We start from the raw sequence: 21,843 nt of genomic DNA on the forward strand, positions 1-21,843 counted from the left end.
TTTTTTGTTTTTGGAGTCTACATATACTCGATGAAATATTTCATTAAATCCCGGCAAATATTTCTAACAAGGTGCATTTTTACAATCGTTTCACCAATCAAAAGAATGAGACCTGCCTTTCTTTTTTTATTCGAAAGACATTGACTCACTCACTCCATTCACTTTCTCATAGACGCTTTTCCTTCTTTTTTTCCCCCTGCCTTCATCTTTAGGTATTTCGTGTAAACTGCTCTATCGAAGCGGCCACCACCATTCTCCACTTTCTTCCAAGTATGAAAGAACATGACCAACTACCGGTCAGTCCATTTAGCGTTCGGTTTCAAACATATTGAACCAAATTCTCAATCTACTCTTTAGTTCCATCTGCCTTTTCTTCTGGAACAGTGATTTGTATATTTTGTCAGGAGGACTACAACTTTCAGCTGTTCATAAAACACATCAATATGATTATTTTTCCTCCTAATCATTTGCCCACAGAATACACTTGTGTTGTTGATGATGATTTTCAGACTTTGCGACTTCTCAGATTACATCACTATCTAACGCTGATCTCATTAACGGTCTAATTGGTTGTAAACCTATCGTACTAATGCACAACAGGTTTACAACCTCTAGTTGTTGGACGCACATAAAAAAAAAAGAATATGTGTTTATTTCGTATGAACTTCCTATGTTCTAATTTTTTATCTAATGCACGTTCATCCTGTTTATTTTATTTTATTTTATTTTATTTTGTTTTATTTTTATTGTTTATTTGGTTTTATTTTTGCATTTCAATCTTTCTACGATCATCTGCTATTCAAGTTTGAACAGTGATTTAGAGAAACGGACAGCACTGCATCGAAATGTCACGTTGTAGCTGGTTTTTTGCTACGGAAGTCACATCTTACATGAACATTTTTATTTAAAATTCATTAAACGTTCCTTCTCAATCATGTAGTAAATTCAGTGATTCACTCTTAGATAACAAGGTTTCCCTTAGCTTCGCTAAGTTATAAAAAGTCAAGGTCTAAGGAAAGAAAGTCAAAAGGTTCAGAGTAATTTGTAGAGTTTACAGAGAACAACAGCAAATAAATTTGATTTTTTTTTTTTTATGTACAAAACGGAGTTTTGTATCAAACAAGGTCAGAAAGAGGGGGGAAGTATATGTTTAGCATTCCCTGACTTGGAATATCATTAAAGGGAATGCAAAATAAACCATTATAGTTTATGTATAATAAACTATTATTGATAAAAATTATATACAGGGTGTTCGGGATAAATTTGACAGTTTCGTAAGGAAAAAGAAAATCTTCTTTGTATCTATTAAATTTAATGAATTGACAAAACAACATTACAGGCAGAGTTAATTACAATACTATCAACAAGATTTACTCAAAATAACCACCATTAGCATCGATCACAGCTTCAATTCTGCTTCGGAACCTCGAACAAGCTGATGCTACAGTCTCCCTGGGAAGGGCCGCAAAAACTGTTTTAATTTTATCCATTAACTGGGCTTTTGTATTACTGGAAGTGCGATTGGTGTCTTTTTCAACTGCGCCCCATACAAAATAATCCATGGGGTTAAGGTCTGGGGAGTTTGGAGGCCAAACATTTGGACTGGTGAAGTCGTAGAAATTTTCAGACAACCATTTTTGACTTTTCTCAGAGGTGTGGCAAGGGGCCGAATCCTGCTGCCATACATACGGCCTACCATTGGCTACCCTTGTTATCCAGGGCTTGACTACAGTTAGCAACTCCACGAACAAAGCCCGAATTCCAATGCCAGGGTTCTTCAACACCTGTTCCTGCAGATTTGCGAGGAATTCTGCTGTACGAACGCAATCAGATCGTCTGCTAGGGATCTTTCTTCTTGCTACATCCTCGTAGTCACCATTGCAAGTCTCTAGTTCATGCCTGATTGTTTTTACTGTATTCAGGGAGCATTGGGCAGCAGTCGTAATATCCTTATTTTGATGGCGGGCACGAATCATCATGATACAAGTTATTCTCTTCCATGATTCAGGTGGGTTCCAGCTATCCATCCTTTCTGACATCTTGTATATGAATGAAGAAGGGTCCAAACTTTTAAATGAAGAGAAGTGTGTGTTAATACATGTAACTTACGGAAAAATATAATTAATTATAAATATGTCAAATTTATCCCGAACACCCTGTAAATATACAAGCAAGATACGTAGTGGTTAAGGAAATCCACAAAGTGAAGTTCAATTTAAAAATATGTAAATAATGCTTCCAAAATTTTAAGAGCAAATAAACTTCTTTGAAGTTAAACTAAAGATCATATACTGGGTTGCAAAAATCAATCGAATGCTCGAGTATTTCCGAAATGCAGTGCACTGTTGATACACCTTTGGGCGGAACTACTCGCCTTCTTACCGAATATGTGATGACAGGGCATATAGATATGCTTTAAACGTGATATTTTAATAGTTGATTTAATCCAAGTACGATTTAATGTAGCAAAGATGAAGAGTATTTTTATATATTGGAATATGGATCTTATTAAGTTCGCCTGTTTAGATGTTTTTGATTATTCTACATACAGAAGGTTGGAAACCCTTGCACATTAGTATCACAGATGGGCAAGGAACTAGATAATCGATTATCCTGGTCTAGGGAACAATACGATCTTTTTTTTTTATTCTCTCTCTCTCTCTCTCCCTCTCTTTGTTCATGACAATGCAGACGTGTTGATTTCACACTAGGTGATAAAAATCATCAATGACTTAAATACTTTTTTTTTTCTTAAGGAATAACTAAGGTTATGAGAAGTTAGTTCTATATCTGTTAGTGAATAATCTTTTTTTCGGAGTGGTTTGCGCGCTTTGAGAGAGCCTCAATATCGAATACAATGCTGCACTTGCTCTTCGATTTAAAAGAAAAGGGTTCGAATCTTGTCTGGGCTGCGAATAATTTTAACAAGGGCATTCTCAAGCTAAGTTCTCTATATTCAGCCTACATCTTTTAATACTATGTAAATAGGCAAAACGCAAGGTGTTTATGAGCAATATGCTTAATATTAACTAAACAAATCCGTTTTGAAAGAACAAAATCTCTCTCTTTTTTTTTTTTCTTTTTTTTTGTGAAAAAATCCTGGCCACCTCTATTTTAGGAAATTAAATAGAAAGTCTGAATAATTGATATAATTCAAAAGATATTATAAAAAGTCAGGGAAACTGAAATGAAATGGGTATTTTTGTAAAAGAAATTTTACTACGTTTTAAATATTGTCTCGGAATTATATTTTATTTAAATGATAGAATTACTATTACCAAAAGGAAGCGAGTGTGGAATGCTCATAAAATAAGTGAGACGGGGAGCAAAATGCACTTTTTTATGATATACTTCGATGACCTTCTATATGATTTGGTGCGTTGATATTCACAATCTTAAACAACTTGCTAGTTAGTAAAGTGGTAGCACAATCTTGCATTTTTATAATCTACTAGAATCTCTTCACCAGAGGTTGGTACTCACTTCCTTTAATGGGTATGACTTTTTGGAAAGGTGGAAGTGAGAGTAATCTAACAGTCCTTGCAGAGAGTAAAAAAATTCTGAAACAGTCGGGTAGAGGGAGGAGGTGTAAAGAAGGGAGTGAAAAACTTTATGGAGAAAGCACTCGTCTATCAATTTCTGCATTTTAATACAAGGACCATCACAGCTTGTCTATAGTTCTTATTACTTATAAATAGCATGCATTCAGGATATGAAAACATTGGTTTGTGGGACTTGGAGATTTTGTTAATTTGATGAATTAAGCATTACTTCAGGCTATTTCACCTTAGCCCATTTACATCCGAATTCCATGCAGAAACGTCTTTAATGGCAAATTAGTACCATTAATAGGGAAAACTTTGCTGTAGAAAATATGAAAATTATTGAAGTCACTTCAGACATCCGATAAACATGGTGGTTGTGGTCTGAAACCTGGAGACAAAAATCACGTTTCACCCAAAGACATTTACAAATGATCATGCCGACTCGGCAACCGTGCATTATACCAGAAGCACTAATGGTAATGGCGCATTGATGCAAGGAACGTTTCCAATAACTCCAGAAAAACATGTACATGCAAAAATTGTTGTTGCGTATCACTGCCTAACCGCAAGGGTTCCATGTCGGTAACCTCCTCCATCATAATCTTATTGCTTCTCTACTGATCATTATTTATTCTTATTGATTATGTTCCACATGTTCGAGCGATTATTTAAGGTGACGAATTCTCCTTCCTAATTGAAATTTACGAAAACTCATTAAGTGTGTCTGATGAAGGAATGAATGGGGTTTAAACTTGATATCCATTAAAAACTGTTTCACAAGAATGGATTTCCGATTGGGTAATATTTGCATAATGGCACCAAAGGTCGTACTCCGAAGTTAGTGTGACTGGTATAAGCAGGAATTTCATATACGTCGTGTCATGTCTCTTGGAAGACATATAAATGTAAATTTATCCTATCAGATCCAAGATACGTAAATGACTTGGTCCTCATCCAACTTGTCCAGTTCGAAGTTCAACCACGAAGCTGAATGTAGAAAGCAAATTATCTTTGCATTTATCTAGCTCAAGTGTTACTAAAAGCGAAGTGTAATTATTTCGAAATTGTCTTGATACGAAGAGGAGGGAGAGAGAGAGAGAGAGAGAGAGAGAGAGAGAGAGAGAGAGAGAGAGAGAGAGAGAGAGAGAGAGAGAGAGAGAGAGAGACTTAAACAAAATGAATAATTATTAAATTATGAAATATTAATATATTAAAATTAATATTAAAATATTAATTTTCAATTCAAGAAATCGTTGTGGTTCTTGTACTCGAACAGAACGTTTGGTGGTAGCACACTTCCCCGAGCTCTTGCTTTCAGCAAACTTGTTACTATGGAAACATTACATCATATCCTTCTGGTGCAAACAAACAAATCTTTTTATTTATTCATTTTTTTTTAAAGACATGCAGTTTCTGATAGAGAAAACATTTCAAATATAACATTTCTTGGTCCTAATCAAATACAGTATAACTGGTATTTTCTTACTGATTTTTTTTTTTTTTTTTTTGAGAAAGCAGCAGAGAATAATTTAACAGTTGTTGTTAAATTATTGTTTTTAAAGTATCTTTAATATTAATCCAAGTACTACAAATCTCAAATGCAATTATAGAGTAGATTTTATTGAAATTAAAACCTCTAATTCTCTCAGCCTGCTCTATGACGAGGTACAATATTAGTGCGTGACTGCAAATATGTACTGAAGACAGCGAACCTCAAATGCCTACCGCAGTGAATAAACTGGTTTGGGTGTCACTGCCAGTGTCGTTCCGAAACACGAATGCTTACGAGGTCATAAGCATTATCTCGCTTCAATGTGGTGTTTATCTCGAAGCCCCTGGGTTGCTTTCTGGAAGCATGAACGAGATCTTTGACCTTCAGTGGTTTTGTTGCGATCTCCTTGATAGGCTGAGCCCTCCCGATTCACTTGCACCTGCTCTAAAAATCCAAAATAAGAACCTTCATTACAAGCGTGTATGTGTGTGTGTTTGTGTGGCTTATGCACGAGAACCGTCACGGCCATAGAGGGCGTGTCTACATTAATCTTGTCCCAGGAACGTGCGTTCGTCGGCCATCACTTCTTTCTGTCGGAACTGGTTTCGGAGGGAAGATTTATACGTGTTGTTGTTTTAGTTCTGTTAACTGGTTCGGTGACGATGGCCTTGACCCATAAACCATAGCTTCAGTTTGGGAATTTTTGATTTAGACCAGTTCACTCGTGCTGCTGGTTCCTGGCCCTTCATGGCAAGTCTGTTCCTCATTTCTACCTCTTCATCAATGTCTCCTCCTTTTCAATTTACAAAGAGGTGCTCATACAACAAAGAGGTGTGCTCTCTCTCTCTCTCTCTCTCTCTCTCTCTGGTCCTGACCTCGTGATTATAAGGTTCAAACACACATCGTGGGATTGCCACATCATTATATTTTAAAGTTATATTCAGCCTACACCTTCAGGCCGGTTGGCACTTTCTAAAAGTAACTGGTTCACTTCGCTATCAAGCCTATAAAGGCCTATATTCTTTATCACAAGAAACATTCATTTGATAGGCAGCGGATATTATGTGGTTTGCTCCCTTCTTCTGAATAGGAATTCAGAATTAAGAATAGCTAAATATAATCACGAGACTTCTAAATGAATTAGGTTATTTGGCAGCAACAGAACTTTTCAGATATTAGCAATAGCAACAACAGCGGTCTTAATGAAGTTATGTGCCAGCGGATCTGCTATCAGGATTGACTGGCACATGCGAAAAGATTGAAAAATAGATTGCCGATTTCGTTTTTCCCCTTCTCTAATTGAATATCTGTAGCGCTCATTTCATCTAATGCTGAACATCTGGAAGTGGCAGCAGCGACGGTGCTGCTCAGCTGCCGATAGCATACGTCTTTCGTTCTTGATGACCTAACATCATTGAAGAATTACGTCATGAAAATTATGTCACATTAGAAAAATGGTTGCTCCTCCCTTAGTGAATTACAAAATACTTTCTCACATACGACAGAATATTTCAAATGAAACTACCAATAATGTCACAAAAAAAAATAAAATAAAAACAGGTCTCGTGTCGAAATGGCAGCGATGTTCTTTCTGAAAAAATCAGCAGACCGGCTGCCTACGTTGTTAATAGACATAAATACATTGGGTTTACAGCCTAAGTCGCTTCAGCATTAATTCCAACCAGATACGAAAAATACCAATCCCAAGATTTTAAAGAGTCCAACACTGATGAAATGTGGGGTAAGCAACAGCAGTTCTGTACTCATACTTTAAGTATTACACTTTCACTAGACTACGTTCCAAGGTAAACAAACAGGCAAGTACATTACGTTTGACTGACCTGAAGTTATAATAAATAGAATCTGTATTATTATTATTATTATTATTATTTATTTATTTATTTATTTTTAAAATTCGTTGAGAGTTAATTGTTCTGTGAGCTGGTGAAGTTTTGTTGCAGAGTACTGTGTAAACCTCATGAAAGTAATTTGATTGGTTTAACAATCGTGTGCAACATGACGAGCATTTTCTTAGAAAAAATAGCGCCTTGATTAGGGAAAATCGATCAGTGAATCATTCTGAAATATATGGGTGTGCATATACACCTAAACCACTTTTTATGCGAATATTTTTACGCGAATTCGAAGTTATGCGAATTGAGATATCAAAAATAATTTTTTTACGCAATTTTTATTCACTTTTACGCGGCCAACCTAAAGTCTAAGTTAGGAAAAAATCCGTAATTCAAGAAAATTCTGAGATTTTTTTTTTTTTGCATTCTCGTTTCAATTAAGAAAATTCTAAATTTTTACGAATTTCATTTATTTGGAATTCCCCGAATTACATAACTGACTGCGCATAAAAAAGCAGTTCTTAGCAGTTTGAATTTGGTGTTTGAGTAGACAACACAGTTACCGCATTTTTTGCATTTGCATTTTTTAAGTGAAATCAAAATAAAAAAATCGCGTTATAAAATTAATAATTTTGCCAAGAAATAATAAATGGTAAACTATACGTAATTTTCAAACCTAATTTCATTAACCGAAAATTTTAATCCAGCCCTCACATGATGTTGCCGATAACCAAAAAAAAAAAAAAAAAAAAAGGAAAGCCGTTTCCTTGGATATAAAAATTCAAATTTTAGATCGTCTTCAAACTGGGGAAGGTGCGACGGCTGTGGGTAAGCATTTTGGAATCCGTGAATCAACTGTCAGATCTATAAAGAAAAATGAAGAGTCTATTAGAAATGCGGTATGTTCTGGTACAAAATCGAGTGCGAAATTATCATCATACACAAGAGATGTTGTTCTAGAAAAGGCCGAAAAAGCTTTAGTGATGTGGATGGAAGATAATGTACAAAAAAGAATGCCAGTTGACGGAAATTCCATCAAGCAATCAGCATTGAGATTTTATGAACAGATTAAAAAACTACAGCCAGATACTTCATCTCAATCGAGGAAAAAATATGAATTTCATGCTAGCAATGGTTGGCTGGCTAAGTTTATTAAAAGACATGCTCTTCATAATATAAAAATTAAAGGTGAAACGGCTTCTGCTGATGAAACAGCTGCTAAAGCATTTCCACAAAAACTTGCTAAAATAATTGAAGATGGAGGTTACACTCGTGAATAAGTTTGGAATAGGGATGAAACCGGCCTTTTCTGGAAAAAAATGCAAAACAGAACTTACGTATCAAAAATGCAAAAAACTGTTGGTGGGTTCAAAGCAGCAAAGGATCGCATAACACTTCTATTTTGTTCGAACGCTTTAGGAGATCGGATGTTAAAACCACTGCTCATAAATCGATCATTAAGACCACGGTCAATGAAAGGCGTAGATTTTCAAAAATTGCGTTCATTGGATGGCCAACAAAAAGCTTGGGTGACCATTGATATTTTCACTGAGTGGTTCCACAAACATTTTGTGCCAGAAGTTAGACGCTATTTGAATGACAAGGGTCTCGAATTTAAAGTACTTTTGATTCTTGATAATGCACCCGGTCATCCTGCCATAGAACCCAAATGTGCATATTTTTTTTCTACCGCCCAATACCACATCATTGCTACAACCTCTAGATCGGAGTATAATTGCGAATTTTAAAACACATTATGTCAGGCGAACATTTCAGTACGTTTTGAACAGGCTAAATGACGATGAAACACTGTCAGTTATGGATGTGTGGAAAAAATTTTCAATTATGGATTGTATTGATCAGGTTCGATTATCGTTATCTGAATTGAGACCAGAAACTATGAATGCATGCTGGAAAGCTATTTGGCCCGCATGTGTTAAAGAGAATGCTCCTGTTCCCTTCAATCATACTGCAGAATTCCCCAATATAATAAGTTGGGCATGTGAAATTGGCGGAGAAGGATTCAATGATCTTACGTAAGCAGATAGCGAAGAATTGTTAATTGATAAACCTCTTAGCAAAGACGAAATAGTGGAGATTGTTTCTGAGACTCCTGAAAGCGAAGAAATTAATGATAATGATCAAGATTATCCTACTTTTACTGCTGATATTATTAAAGGAGGTCTTAAACTGGTCAGTAATTTAGGCAATTTTTTTTTTTTTTTAAATAACGAAACCTGTGGTGCGTTCATAATTAGAAGAAACACACGTATAAACCACAGTGAAAATTATTTAATTGTAAATATTTCATCCTAAGTATCTTAGGACATCATCAGTACAGTATTTAAACAAAAATTAGGAATAACATACAGTTAGGGCGCATGATTACAATAGAATCTCATGAAAACGTGCATAACGTGCTAAAGTAGTACAACAACAACAACAAAAAAAAAAAAAAAAAAAACGTTAATTATTTAACACAGTTTTGTATGATAATTTCCCATACTTTAGGAATAGTAAGAACGTCGTTGCGGTTTAGGTTTGGTCTGTGTAGTAGGGCTTCAGAACTTTCTTTGTATAAACGTTCATGTTTAAATAAAGATCTACGTAAAGTTTAGCCTTTTCCCAATGGATCCTATGGTTTGGATTTTCAATTCCGTGTTGAGAGAAGCCAGATTTCTGCGGTTTAAGAAGACGAATGTGGTCTTGATGTTCCGAGATGCGTTTCTGAACAGACCTACCTGTCTGTCCAAAGCAAGATAATTTGCATGAGCATGGAATCTCATAAACACCAGGTAACATCAAGGGTGAGAATTTGTCCTTAGGAGAAGGTAATAAGTTGTAAATTTGGTTGATAGGTTTGTAAGTAGTGGCAAAATTGTATTTCTTCATAATTTTAGAAAGACGTTCTGAGATGCCTTTGACGTAAGGTATGGGAATCCTATGCACTTCTTCCTGTCTGGTTTGATGTATGCAGAAGTGACTGATGATTTTTTGAGTTGTTTTGGGATTATATCCATTTAGGATGGCTGTATTTTTGATTACTTCTAATTCCTGGTTTAAAGATTCTTCAGAGGAGCAAAATTTGTGTGCTCTGGAAACTAGTGATTTAATAATGCCAGATTTCTGAGATGGATGATGAGCAGAAGAATTGTGAATGTAGCGACCTGAGAATGTAGGCTTGCGAAAGACGGAAGTGGCGATGGAACCGTCTTCTTTTCTTTTGATGTGTAAATCCAAAAAAGAGATACCCTGTGGAGATTCTTTTTCTAACGTAAAGTTGATGCGATGATGAAGAAGGTTAATTTTATCTAGAAACAGTTGTAATTCAGGTTCGGGATGATTCCATACTGCAAATACGTCATCGACATATCTTAGCCAAATTTTTGGTTTGGGTTCAAAAGTGAATATTTTTTCTTCAAGGTGTTCTAGAAACAAATTTGCTAGGTTTGGTGATAAAGGAGATCCCATTGCTGTTCCTTCCTCTTGCTTGTAAATTTGACCTTTCCAGGTGAAGTAACCTGATGCAATAACAAACTTGAACAATTCAACTATATCAGACGGAAATTTTTGAGTTAGTAATTCTATTGTTTCTTTATGGGGAATGTTAGTGAAGAGGGAGACAATGTCGAAGCTGATTAACAAGTCAGTTTTTGATAGTTGAATGTCTTTAATTTTTGTGTGAAACTCAGTAGAATTTTTGATTGAAGAGACTGAGTGGCCTATGTGAGGGCGGAGAAGGTTAGATAAGAATCTTGATAACTTGTACGTTGGACAGCCGATACAGTCTACGACAGGTCTAAGTGGAACATTAGTTTTATATTTACAATTAAATATTTTTGCAATTAAATATTTACAATTAAATAATTTTCACTGTGGTTTATACGCGTGTTTCTTCTAATTAATTTAGGCAATTATTTTGCCCGACATGATCCAAATGAAGAACGTGCTGGGAAGTTTTCACGTGAGCTTAAGTTGTTAATGTTTTCATACAGAGAATTATATCGCGACTTATCTAAAGCATCAACACAGCGATTAATAACTGAATTCATGCCTAAAACTACTGAAACAACCAGTGGTACTTTTGTTCAAGACATTACAAGAAGAATTCTGCAAGTTGAGGCGGAAGTCGATGACGATAATACCATATCTAGTAGTTCTAGTGATATTACAGTCTCACGAAAACGAAAGCTTTCGCGTTTATTGTCAGAAACTGATAGCGAATAACATAATTTTTTATAGAATCGTTAGCAACTGAAATATGTTTTTTTAAAGTTATTAAAATTCTTTATATGTATGTGTGTTCTCCATGAAATGTAAATAAAAATCTTATGATCCTAACGAATTTAATGTTTGTTTTTTTCATTATTTTGCTTATATTTCAGGTTTGGAACCAATCTTCACTTTTTCTATGGAGTCAGTAGCTCTTTTTACGCGAATTCTATTTACGCGTAATTTTTAGGAACGTATCTATCGCGTAAAAAGAGGTTTAGGTGTATATGCAATTCACCTTCACCCATAATAAGTAACTACCAGTCACAAGTTTCCTCCCCCCCCCCCTTGAGTTTTTCATTTTTGTATTCTCAGAATTCTTGATCTCCCAATCAAGGTGAGCTACTCTACCTTATTTTTCTTGAGCATTTATACATTACATTAAATATACATTACAAAAGAATAACAACTATAAATTAAGTTGTAAACGGATTGCTGATATTTGAAAGTGTTCTGGATGTCATAGCATTGTTGAGCACGTTAATTAACTCATGCATGATCTCGAGTACGCCAAAGTTGAATAGCTGAGGAATGATAATCGGAGATATTATAGCTGAGGTTAGTATTGAGGACAATTTCTGTTGATTCAATAATTATTCTCTCCAGCTCATCGTAGCATCTAAAAATATTTTTTGATTTTGTTCCCGATCATTGAATGAGTGATAGAATCTTCATCGTCAGAGTTTGCAGAATTAAGGACGATCGCTCACATGTTCTTCCATACGCAACTCAATGGATTTCTCGGTCTGACCAACATACGACACATTGCAGTTACAATTTACAATTTACCGCGGAAGCTTTCAGAAGACGGTTATCGTAAGCAGACTATTAATAAGCTACTATTTAATTTGTCCGCGTGGTTAGCCAACTGGCTATGCTCTTCGTAACCATATGCCTGGAAGGAGTGTCCTAGGTTCGATTCCGTCGACGACGTGAGGGGCTTAAGGATCTTCCTCAACCATAGCCAAGTTAGCTGATCTTGGGCGTGGATAGCAGGGTTTTTCCCCAGTTTATCCTGGGGTTTTTCCTCCCGAAAAGCAAGCAAACCGGCCACGTGAACACACACTTCGACAGACATGGGATACTACCGGGAATAAGAAGCAACCAACCTATTCCGCGGGATTATCGGTTACGGAAGCTTCAGCGGTATAATGTGTAGGCCTGCGCGGAAGTGTAACATACGATGACGCTGACTATTTAATTTACCTGCTCACGATATTGAAGATACTCGTAGTAATGATGTAAGAGGTTTTATATCTCTGCCTTATAACACCAAAGTTAGTAAAAATTCTCAAATAATTTAAAATCCTCACTTCTTTTACTCCTCTGTGCAAACCCCATTTCTTACTCGGTACACCTAAACCGAAACATGACAACCTAAAGTATCCAGGAGTTTATTGTCTTTGGTTTAACTGCAATGTGCCATATTTTGGTCAGACGGAGAAATCTATTGAGTTGCGTATGGAAGAACATGCAAGAGACATCAAGTATGGCAGAACTACAGCCAGCGCTCTATCTAATGGCGTCCATTAACACTGATGATTAAAATTCTATCACTCATCCAGTGATCTGAGTGACAAATCAGAAAACATTTTTAGATGCTACAATGAGCTGAAAAGAATTGCGCAATCAACAGAAATTGTCCTCGATCCAGTCCACCTTAATACTAATCTCAGCTATAACTTCTTTGATTGTTACTCCTCAGCTGACCAACTTTGGCGTACGCGAGATCATGCCCGAGTTAATGTGCTTAGCAATACTATAGTAGATAGAACACTTTCAAATGTCAGAAATTCGTTGGAAACTTAATTTTTAGTTGTTGTTCTCCTGTAATGCATTTTTTTGTATTTCTCTTTTCTTGTTATGCACCCTATGAAGTCCTCTCAGAAGAAACTAGTTGTGAGTTAAAATAATAAATATTATTTTTTTTAATTTCATTATCCCTCGGCTTTTAGTAATTAAATTTGTTCAAAATATGTCATATAGCTGAGTAAATCCTTTACATGAAATATACTCTATGCTGAGAAAAGTATTTGGACACCTTATGCCATGCAAATTTCAGATCCTACCATATGCACATATTCAGGGAGTATTGGTAATAAAAGGTTGGATGTGCTGCATGTTTTGCACTGTACTCGATGTCAAAATGCCACGTTCAGCTGCACTGACAAACTTCCAACGTGGGATGGTAGTTGGGTGTCACATCAGTGGTCTTTCTGTCCGTGACATTGCTACCCCCCCCCCCTCATTATACCGAAATCCACTATTTGCTTACGTAAATGGAAAGTTGATGGTATTACCACAGCAGGAAAATGCCCTGGAAGGCCACAGACACTCACTGACCGAGATCGATGAGCTCTGTCTCCAAATGTTCGAGCATCTTGCACGTCCTCAGCGGCGGACCTTGCAGTCAACCTGGAAATGCTGCAGGGACATCTGTACAAGAACTGTCCGCAGAGAGTTGCATATCTTAGGTAACCACGGCAGAGCTTCTGTGAACAAGCTACACATCACACTGCCCCTCCCCCTTCAATGCCAAATTACATTTGGACTAGAGTCTTTCTCACCTTTCCTGGACCGTAGATGATTGGAAAAAGAGTCTGTGGAGCAAAGAATCACCCTTCCAGATGTTTCAATATGATGATCGTGTTTGAATCTAGAGATTATCTGGGTAACGGTTTCTGCAGAACTGCATCATTCCAACTGTCAAGTTTGGTGGAGAATCGGTAATGGTATGGGGATGTTTTATTTGGATGGGACTTGGTCCATTGGAGGACGTGCCCAAAACCATGACGTCTGATGGTTGTCTGGACATGCTTCCGACGCTGTGGAAGTAATTCGGCAGTCTCAGAACAGAGAAGATTCCACAGGAATGGAAAGAATATATGGTAATTCTATTGCACAAAGGTGGTGCAAAGAACAATGTATCCAGCTATCGACCAATTAGTATCTCAGGAGTGGTGATGAAGATTTTGGAAAAACGGGCCAGGGCTCTCATTCAGAAACGGTTGACAGTTAATCTCTACTTTGCAATGAACAACATGGGTTTACTAAGGGAAGGTCATGTTTTAGCGACTTGCTCACATTCTCTAACAATGTTACCATTGAACAACTAGACAAGGAGAATGGATACACCATGATACTTTGAGATTTTGCTAAGGCTTTTGACAGAATACAACATGATAGACTCTTGCATAAATTGGAGAATATGGGTTTGGATTATAGAATATTAGCGTGGATAAGAAGATGGCTGACTGACGGATATCAAAAAGTGATATATTGGGGATGTGAGTCTGCAAGATTTAAGGTAACCAGTGGTGTTCCACAAGGATCGGTGCTTGGTCTACTGTTATTCAACCTATACCTTAATGACATTGGGAATGATTTGACAGGAGACATACAGTTATTTGCTCATTATGCAAAGATTGGAAGGGTAATCAGTAATGCTGCTGATATGCATTAATTTCAGAATAATTTGAAGGCTGGAATTGTGCGCATGGGAAATTGGATGTCAGTTCAATGTCAGTAAAATGTAAAGTCATTCACTTCGTCGTGATTAGATATCCAATGAAGTATTATATTGGTGGGATTATGCTTGAAGAAGCTGATGAGGCTAAGGATCTTGGCATGGTAATAGATAGGAAGTTGAAGTTCAGGGGTCATGTAGCAGAGATTGCAAATACATATATTAGATAATTGCAATGCTGAAACGAACGTTCACATGTAAAGATAAGGATGTCATTTGTCTCTTTACAAGGCCTTGATAAGACCTCACTTGGACTATTGTGTGCAGGTCTGGTCTCCTGGTTTCCGTTGTGATTCTGATATATTGGAGAAAGTGCAAAAGGGAGTGTTAAAAATGATATTAGAATTGTGGAATACTGATTATGAAGACAGATTGAGAATTTGTAGACTGCAGACACTAGCAAACAGGAGAAAGAGGGGTGATATGATTGAGACTTACAAACTCCTGAAAGGGTCATACAGGATTTTAATTAATGGAATTTTTCAATTTATCTAGGGTAGGGAAAGGAAAAGATGCCATCCTTGGAAGCCGAGAATTAATGCCGATAAGAAGGAGGTGAGGGCCAGATTTTTCTCTTAGAGGGTGGTGCGTGATTGGAATGCATTGCCATTGGATGTTGTGTGTGTCCAAGCAGTGCGAATGAATTCAAGAATAAGTATGTGGCCTCCTTCGATGAGTCCCTGACTCCCTGGAGGTCTCTCTTAATAATAATGATGATGATATTAAATATAACTATTATTATTTTATCTACTTTCTTTTCATTTAATATTGAATCATGATATTTTCTTTCCCATTTGTTATGATGGGCAAAGTTCTTCAGTCTCCTAAAAAGTAGAATAAATGCACTTGAAGTATTTTTGAAAACCACTATTTCAAGTTTTCAGAAGTATTACGAATACGCTCCCCCCCCCACACACACACGCATACGCACCCGCTCTGTTCATAAGTAGGGACACGCCTAACAGTTTCTGTCCTTACATGTTCTTCATAAATCCATATTGATGATGAAACTTGGATTAAAGCGTGGATTAAAATTAGAGCTTTGTTAGAATCAATTCCCATACATAAACACTGCGTATTTCTATTGCCTTTGCAGTATAACTAGAACGAAGGCTCTATGATGAAAAGACCAACTTTGGAATAACAGCCAAGAAAACAACGAAGTTTTGTGAGTTCTTTTATGCGAGATTGGGTAATTCAAATCTAGATGGACTTGGAAAATTTATTTTTCTTAAAGCTTTGGTTTTTCACCCGTAAGCAGGTAATATTTGAGAACATGCGCATTGACAAATTGACGTAATACAATGGTCCTCATAACTGGTCCTTAGATGCTTCTGTGAAAATTCAAAATAATTCAGGTTAAAACAATGAACTAAACGTTTTAAATATACAGTTACAGAATATATGTGTAAACGAAAATAGTTAAAAACCGATTTAAGAAATTATTAGTCAGGAAATTTCTGAAAGATCCGATGGTTCTAGAACAGCACGCTCCGGAAATTTATTTGTTAACCTCCAGTTAAAACTGATCAATCGATCAGTTTTAACTGGATTTATTTTGCTTCACAGTTTAATTCCACTGACTTCATCTTCCACTTCCGTATCTCTCTCTCTCTCTCTCTCTCTTCTTACTAGAGCTTCTGAAACAAAAGATCTTCAAATCCGTGAGTCGAAATGCCTGTTCTGCCTTCATTGGAATTCTTTATGCTTCATTCTGTGTTTTAGTGTGCGTAATGAACATTAAGAATGACAGGTGACTGGATCCAAACACTACAAACCAGACATTAACAAACACTTTAATGTACACCGCACCACAGTACTTGGTCTTGTAGCACATTAATAACCCCAACTAGCTGCAATTCCCGTGAGAACAGTAAATGAACACTTGACGAAATGGCCTTCGGAGCTACCCGCTCCCCAAAAATGCACCTCAATAGAACAACAAATAAAGCACCGTCTTGAATGGATGATGTTTGCAGGCCAGCTATTCTACGTTCTCATCTGATTGTAATATTGTATACTTCGAAGCGTCATCTAGTGGAAGGAATCGAAAATGCAGTCTTTAATGCAGGACTTCATAAAACAGACTCACACGAGAAGATGTATGATTTTTTTCCTTCAGTTAATGTAATCTCGAACATCAATCTACTGAACTGAAACTGGAATACAATTTTTGTAAAAAAATATTTTTGTGAATACGCATTAAAAGACTAGAATTTTTTAAACGATTATAAAATAATATAGTTATTTATTACAATGGAGGATATTACGGATCCAACCATATTTTATAGCCAAATGTGAAAAGAAAACTTTTACAAAGGCGGCATTTTTTTTTCTTCTTTCTTTTGGGCGTACTATAGCATCATAAGTGTTGTGAGTGTGTTTGATCAGACCAGCTAACAATCACCCTCAGTAATTTCGGTTTCGTTTAATGGTTCTGGTTTGTCTCATCATTCATCATGGATGCTTTCAGATCCTTAGGAGTCTACGACCTGCAAAGTATGCCTGCCTTCCGTAAAGATATATTTTTTAAATATAATGAGGTGATTAGTCATATGCTTATATTTTCGTATGCAAATTGCATGCGTCCTCGTAACCGATTTGCTTCATTGCGGGAATAAAAAAAAAATTACCATCTCCGTATGAGACCGTTTAACTCGCCTTCAGTTGTAAAGTCTTACACGAAAGATTTTTCTTATCCTATACGGTATTCTACACATACCGATTACTGAATTAGAAACTTTTATTTAATACGAGTCTCTTCTATTTACTGCGCATAGTTCGGTGAGATATACGTCGGGAACAGCTTTCACTAAATGTTTCATTCAATTGCTGCTACACACACACACACACACACACACACACACACACACACACACACACACACACACACACACACACACACACACACACACACACACACACACACACACACAGGAAGTTCTGTTTGTTCGCAAAAGCCTTCTCCGACGACGTTGATCTCGTTCGTGACAGACTGTCTTAGGACCACAGTTACGCCTCTAAGACAAGCAATGGAGGTTATATTTACACTGATTAAATACCCGGGATGTCTCACCTTTTGGGATGCGCAGAAGTTTTCAAAATTCTGTTTTCAAAATCATGGCTCTGGTCAGACTGGCACCTCCAATAAATCCTTTATCACAATGGTAAAATCCTTTGTTTTTACCATTGTGATCAACACAATCGACGATTACTGAAAATTCTAAAATGGTTGCCTAGAACCAGGACTTCTGAGAGAAATTTTATCAGAGTATATAAAGTTTCTTTTGTGCCCGTTCCCTTCTCCGCCGTATACTGCAGCCTGTAAGGTCAAAAAGAGCATGAAAGAACGAAAGAGGGGTGGAGTGAAGCGTTCTGTTAATTTTTTACATTTAAGGCCTTATGCTTCCTCTACGATTAATATAAATATAATAAAGAGGATCAGAGATAAGAAAGAAAGCACATTTTATTTGAACATCTTTGTTTATGCTACAATACAGATAAGGAGAAAGAATTCACATTGAAACATCCTTTTATATTGCAATGCAGATCAGATAAGATCATCAGAAGGTCAGGAAAGCACTTTTTTTTTTAAAAAAAAAAAAGCGCTTTCCTGACCTTTTTTTTTGTGAAATATTTCGAATGACAATATGAAAATTAATTGTTCTGGCAATGTTCGATTCAATACTTATTTAATACAAAATGTTCCAAAGACATTGTAAACTTTAAATAATTCTTAATTAGCTTAAGCTTGCTAAATTACTTCACTCTCTCTCTCTCTCTCTCTCTCTCTCTCTCTCTCTCTCTCTCTCTCTCTCTCTCGCTGGAACTGTTAACAGTATTCTTAAACAAATACAAATATTTGGAATCAGGCCACCAAGTCTCTACTCCGTTAACCAGTTCGACAGATCTAACGGCTTTAACTGTGCATTTACAAAGTATGCTTTATGCACTGAGGGTAAATGTTGCATTTCTTTTCCAAAATCATAACCATTAAGGTCTGCAGGATAATGCTCTGATAAAGCTTTTCTCTCTACATCACTTTCGGATATGGTGAGATATTTCCACAAGAAATCAAACTTTTCCGCGAACTGCTTAACAGACAGTTCATCCTTTGAAGCAGACTTTGAGGCAGACAGTTAATCCTGCTATAACTTGAGATCTACCAAAACGTAAAACACCTTACTTTCTGAAGTAGGCCTCTTCTAGCGTATCATCTATCATTAATTTCTTCCAAGTTTTCATCAAGTGTGCGGTCGTCATGCGGCCTTGCCCTCTTGCGCCTAACTCCATCACAAATATCTATGCTAGCTAATATTTTGTACGACACGGCTGACATTAACACACATGCAAAAGATGGCACATATAATAAAACTCTGTTGACTTTATTTTTTGTTTTGCCGTCAAATTTAGTTCTAGGAGGACTTCCAGTGCTAATTTAATGCCAGGCAAGTGAGCTGCAAAGGCTTTACACATTCACCACGATCTGACAGTCTTGTTTCTTACATACCATGAAGAGAACAACCAATACGATTTTGTTCTAATTCCCACCACTTGGGACTGGAACTGACAAGCAGTACATAGCTTAAATTGTTCCGAAAGACGTTACTGCTTCAGATATGTATTCAGCAGCATCATTTTCACATACGTTCAGTGTTTGACAGCCTCGAGATGAAAGAATTGCTGTTGAGCATTGTTCTTTTATTTGCGTTGGTGCGCAGTTGTATTTTCCTACCATATTTGCCCCATTCTCGTAGGCATGATGTCTACAATCACTAAGAGGAATACAATGTTCTTTCAATGTATTAGTTATCAACAGAGCAATTTCTTTTCCATCTTTTGTTGCTACAATCTGCAAACTTGAGAAAGTTTTCCTGAATCTCATATTGAGTTTCTTTTAAAAGTACGTATCTCAAGAGAAATATTGTTTGTTCAATGTTGGAAGAATCTGGCGTGGAATGGATTATTAATGCAAAGAACTTTGCAGATTGCCTCTAAGCAAAATGTGTTGTTTCACAAGAATCGAACATTCTGCAATAAATTCATTTTGTGAGTCAGAGGACAGTTTGAATCAACAATTCTATGGGATGAACCGATGATACGCTTTAAAAGGTTGTACTATTTCACAGCTTCCGTTTTTGACGCTTCTAAGATGATGTATATGCCTGTCCCAGACAGAAGACTCCTTTGTAGTCCTCGCCAAGCTGGGTAACATTCTCTGTGACTATTGCCTTTCTCATATTAATCGCATAACTTGTAACGGTATACCGAGTAATATTTTACCCCATTAGGCCTATATCTAAAAAAAAAAATAATAAGTAAAACTCACCTATACACGACAAGTGCCCAATGCATACTAACGAATAAACTGTTATACCAGTGTAGCCACAATTTTTTTTTTAAATGTACCAGATGTAATCACTAAGTAGTTTGCATATACGCTGCGTAAGTGACGTGGTGTATGTGTAACTCAAGTCTCTTCAAAGACATCGTTAATACATACTGAGCTACGAAGGCTCATATTTTATGATTACAAAAAAAGAAAAGAATCTTAAACAGAACTCCTTAGAGATAGCTATTGTGCTGACCTCAAAAAAAGTTTCAAAACGATTTCAAAAGATTTCTTTCTTATTGAACCTTTACCATCGAACTGAGGATTAGGCAAAATGATTAAGCAATATTGTATAAATTTCATAGTTTTCGAAAAGGGATTCGTTTAAGCAAATGCTCCGTATTTCTTCATAAATGTGATAGAAGAGTTAGCACTAAAATGGCCGAAAATATATCCGTAGCATCACTTTTTATCTTAGTCGCCAAATAATGAAGATTCAAAGAACTACAGTCTTTCGGAAAGTAGGAAACATCATAGGAAAAATAAATGAAATGTCAAAGTGGATTATTATTATTATTATTATTATTATTATTATTATTATTATTATTATTATTATTATTATATTCCTCCAAAGATGCTTTCGATAATCCAAAGTAAACAAAGCAAAGAAGGTCACCGATGTGAGAGGTATTCTCTCCAGATTCCATACTGAGGTGTTGGTGCTTAATCTCATTCCACTCTGAAGCATACGAAATAAAGAAGGCCGCAACATTCAAGGACAAATAAATTGATTGTGCTGACAATGGATAATTACAGTGGTTGTAATGGGTCCTAAAGGGCGGAGTTTCATGTTTTCTCCGTGAGAAAACATGAAACCATGGACATAGTTACTAAAGAGACACATGTCTCCTTAGTAACTATGTCCACGAACGTATTGAATATAAATATCGATTTTTTTTTGTACCTATATAACAAGATGGATCTGACGTCCAGTTTTTTTTTTTATCTGGAATCCCACCCACGAAAGATTTTTAGAAACCTATAGTACATCAGTACCATTGGTGAATTAAAGATTTTTTTGTATTTTTTATATAGTCCGAAAACCCTGCTCTAGAAACCAAACACGAAATTTCTTCGGGTTAGTTTCGAAACTTCAAAAAGCAGAACGGCAATACGGTATTGGATTTTCTTTAGTTCAATATTCTGCAATAAGCTAAGTTATTCCACGAAACGGTGAAATTTTGTCTTTAGTTTGTAATTTTCAGGAGTAGATCATCTGTTGAAGAAAATCAAGAAGGGAATTCATTCATCGTTGCGCTGGATGAACATTGATTTTCCGAGCAAGTAATAGGGATATTTTGAGCTCCTGTAACATCGTTTATCGTTTAAACCAAGTTATCGTTTTAACAAAGTTATCGTTTTAACCATGTTAATCGCCTTTACAAATGAATGCACTGGCTAGCTAAAACCTTTTGTGTTTATCCCAAGATTAAAATTACGGAAATTTGCAGTAGTCTTATTAACACTTGAGCATAATCAGCATGCATTTTGACTGGATTATTTCAATTCCGTCCGCAGGTAGTTTTGTTTAGTTGCAATTAGTGATGAAATAATAAGGCCATGAAACCTGAATATTATGTCTCTTAATGCAACTATGCTCTGGGGGTTCCCCCTCCTTTTTTTTTTTTAAGGAAAAACTCAAACTCAAGTTTCTGAGACGAACCCTTCACTCTCGTATGAGACAGCTAACTCACTTTCAGTTGAAAATCTATTATCGAGGTCCTAGATGGGAATCGAATGCAGTATTTCCAACGAAATGGCTT

General features: G+C 36.3%; 1 protein-coding gene across 1 annotated transcript in view; it reads right to left on the reverse strand.

Annotated features, from left to right (window-relative positions):
- LOC150110468 (uncharacterized) overlaps nucleotides 1-19,573 on the reverse strand; it is a 183,249-nt gene extending 163,676 nt beyond the window's left edge. Inside the window, exon 1 of the mRNA XM_090399190.1 lies at nucleotides 19,298-19,573. Coding sequence (XP_090255316.1) covers nucleotides 19,298-19,573 — 276 coding nt within the window. The remainder of the gene's footprint in view (nucleotides 1-19,297) is intronic.
- Nucleotides 19,574-21,843: the final 2,270 nt, after the last annotated feature.

The sequence above is a fragment of the Typopeltis vanoorti genome, chromosome 1 (genome assembly GCF_054136105.1).
Source record: "Typopeltis vanoorti isolate ZY-2024b chromosome 1, IOZ_Tvanoo_1.0, whole genome shotgun sequence".
NCBI lineage: Eukaryota > Metazoa > Arthropoda > Arachnida > Uropygi > Thelyphonidae > Typopeltis > Typopeltis vanoorti.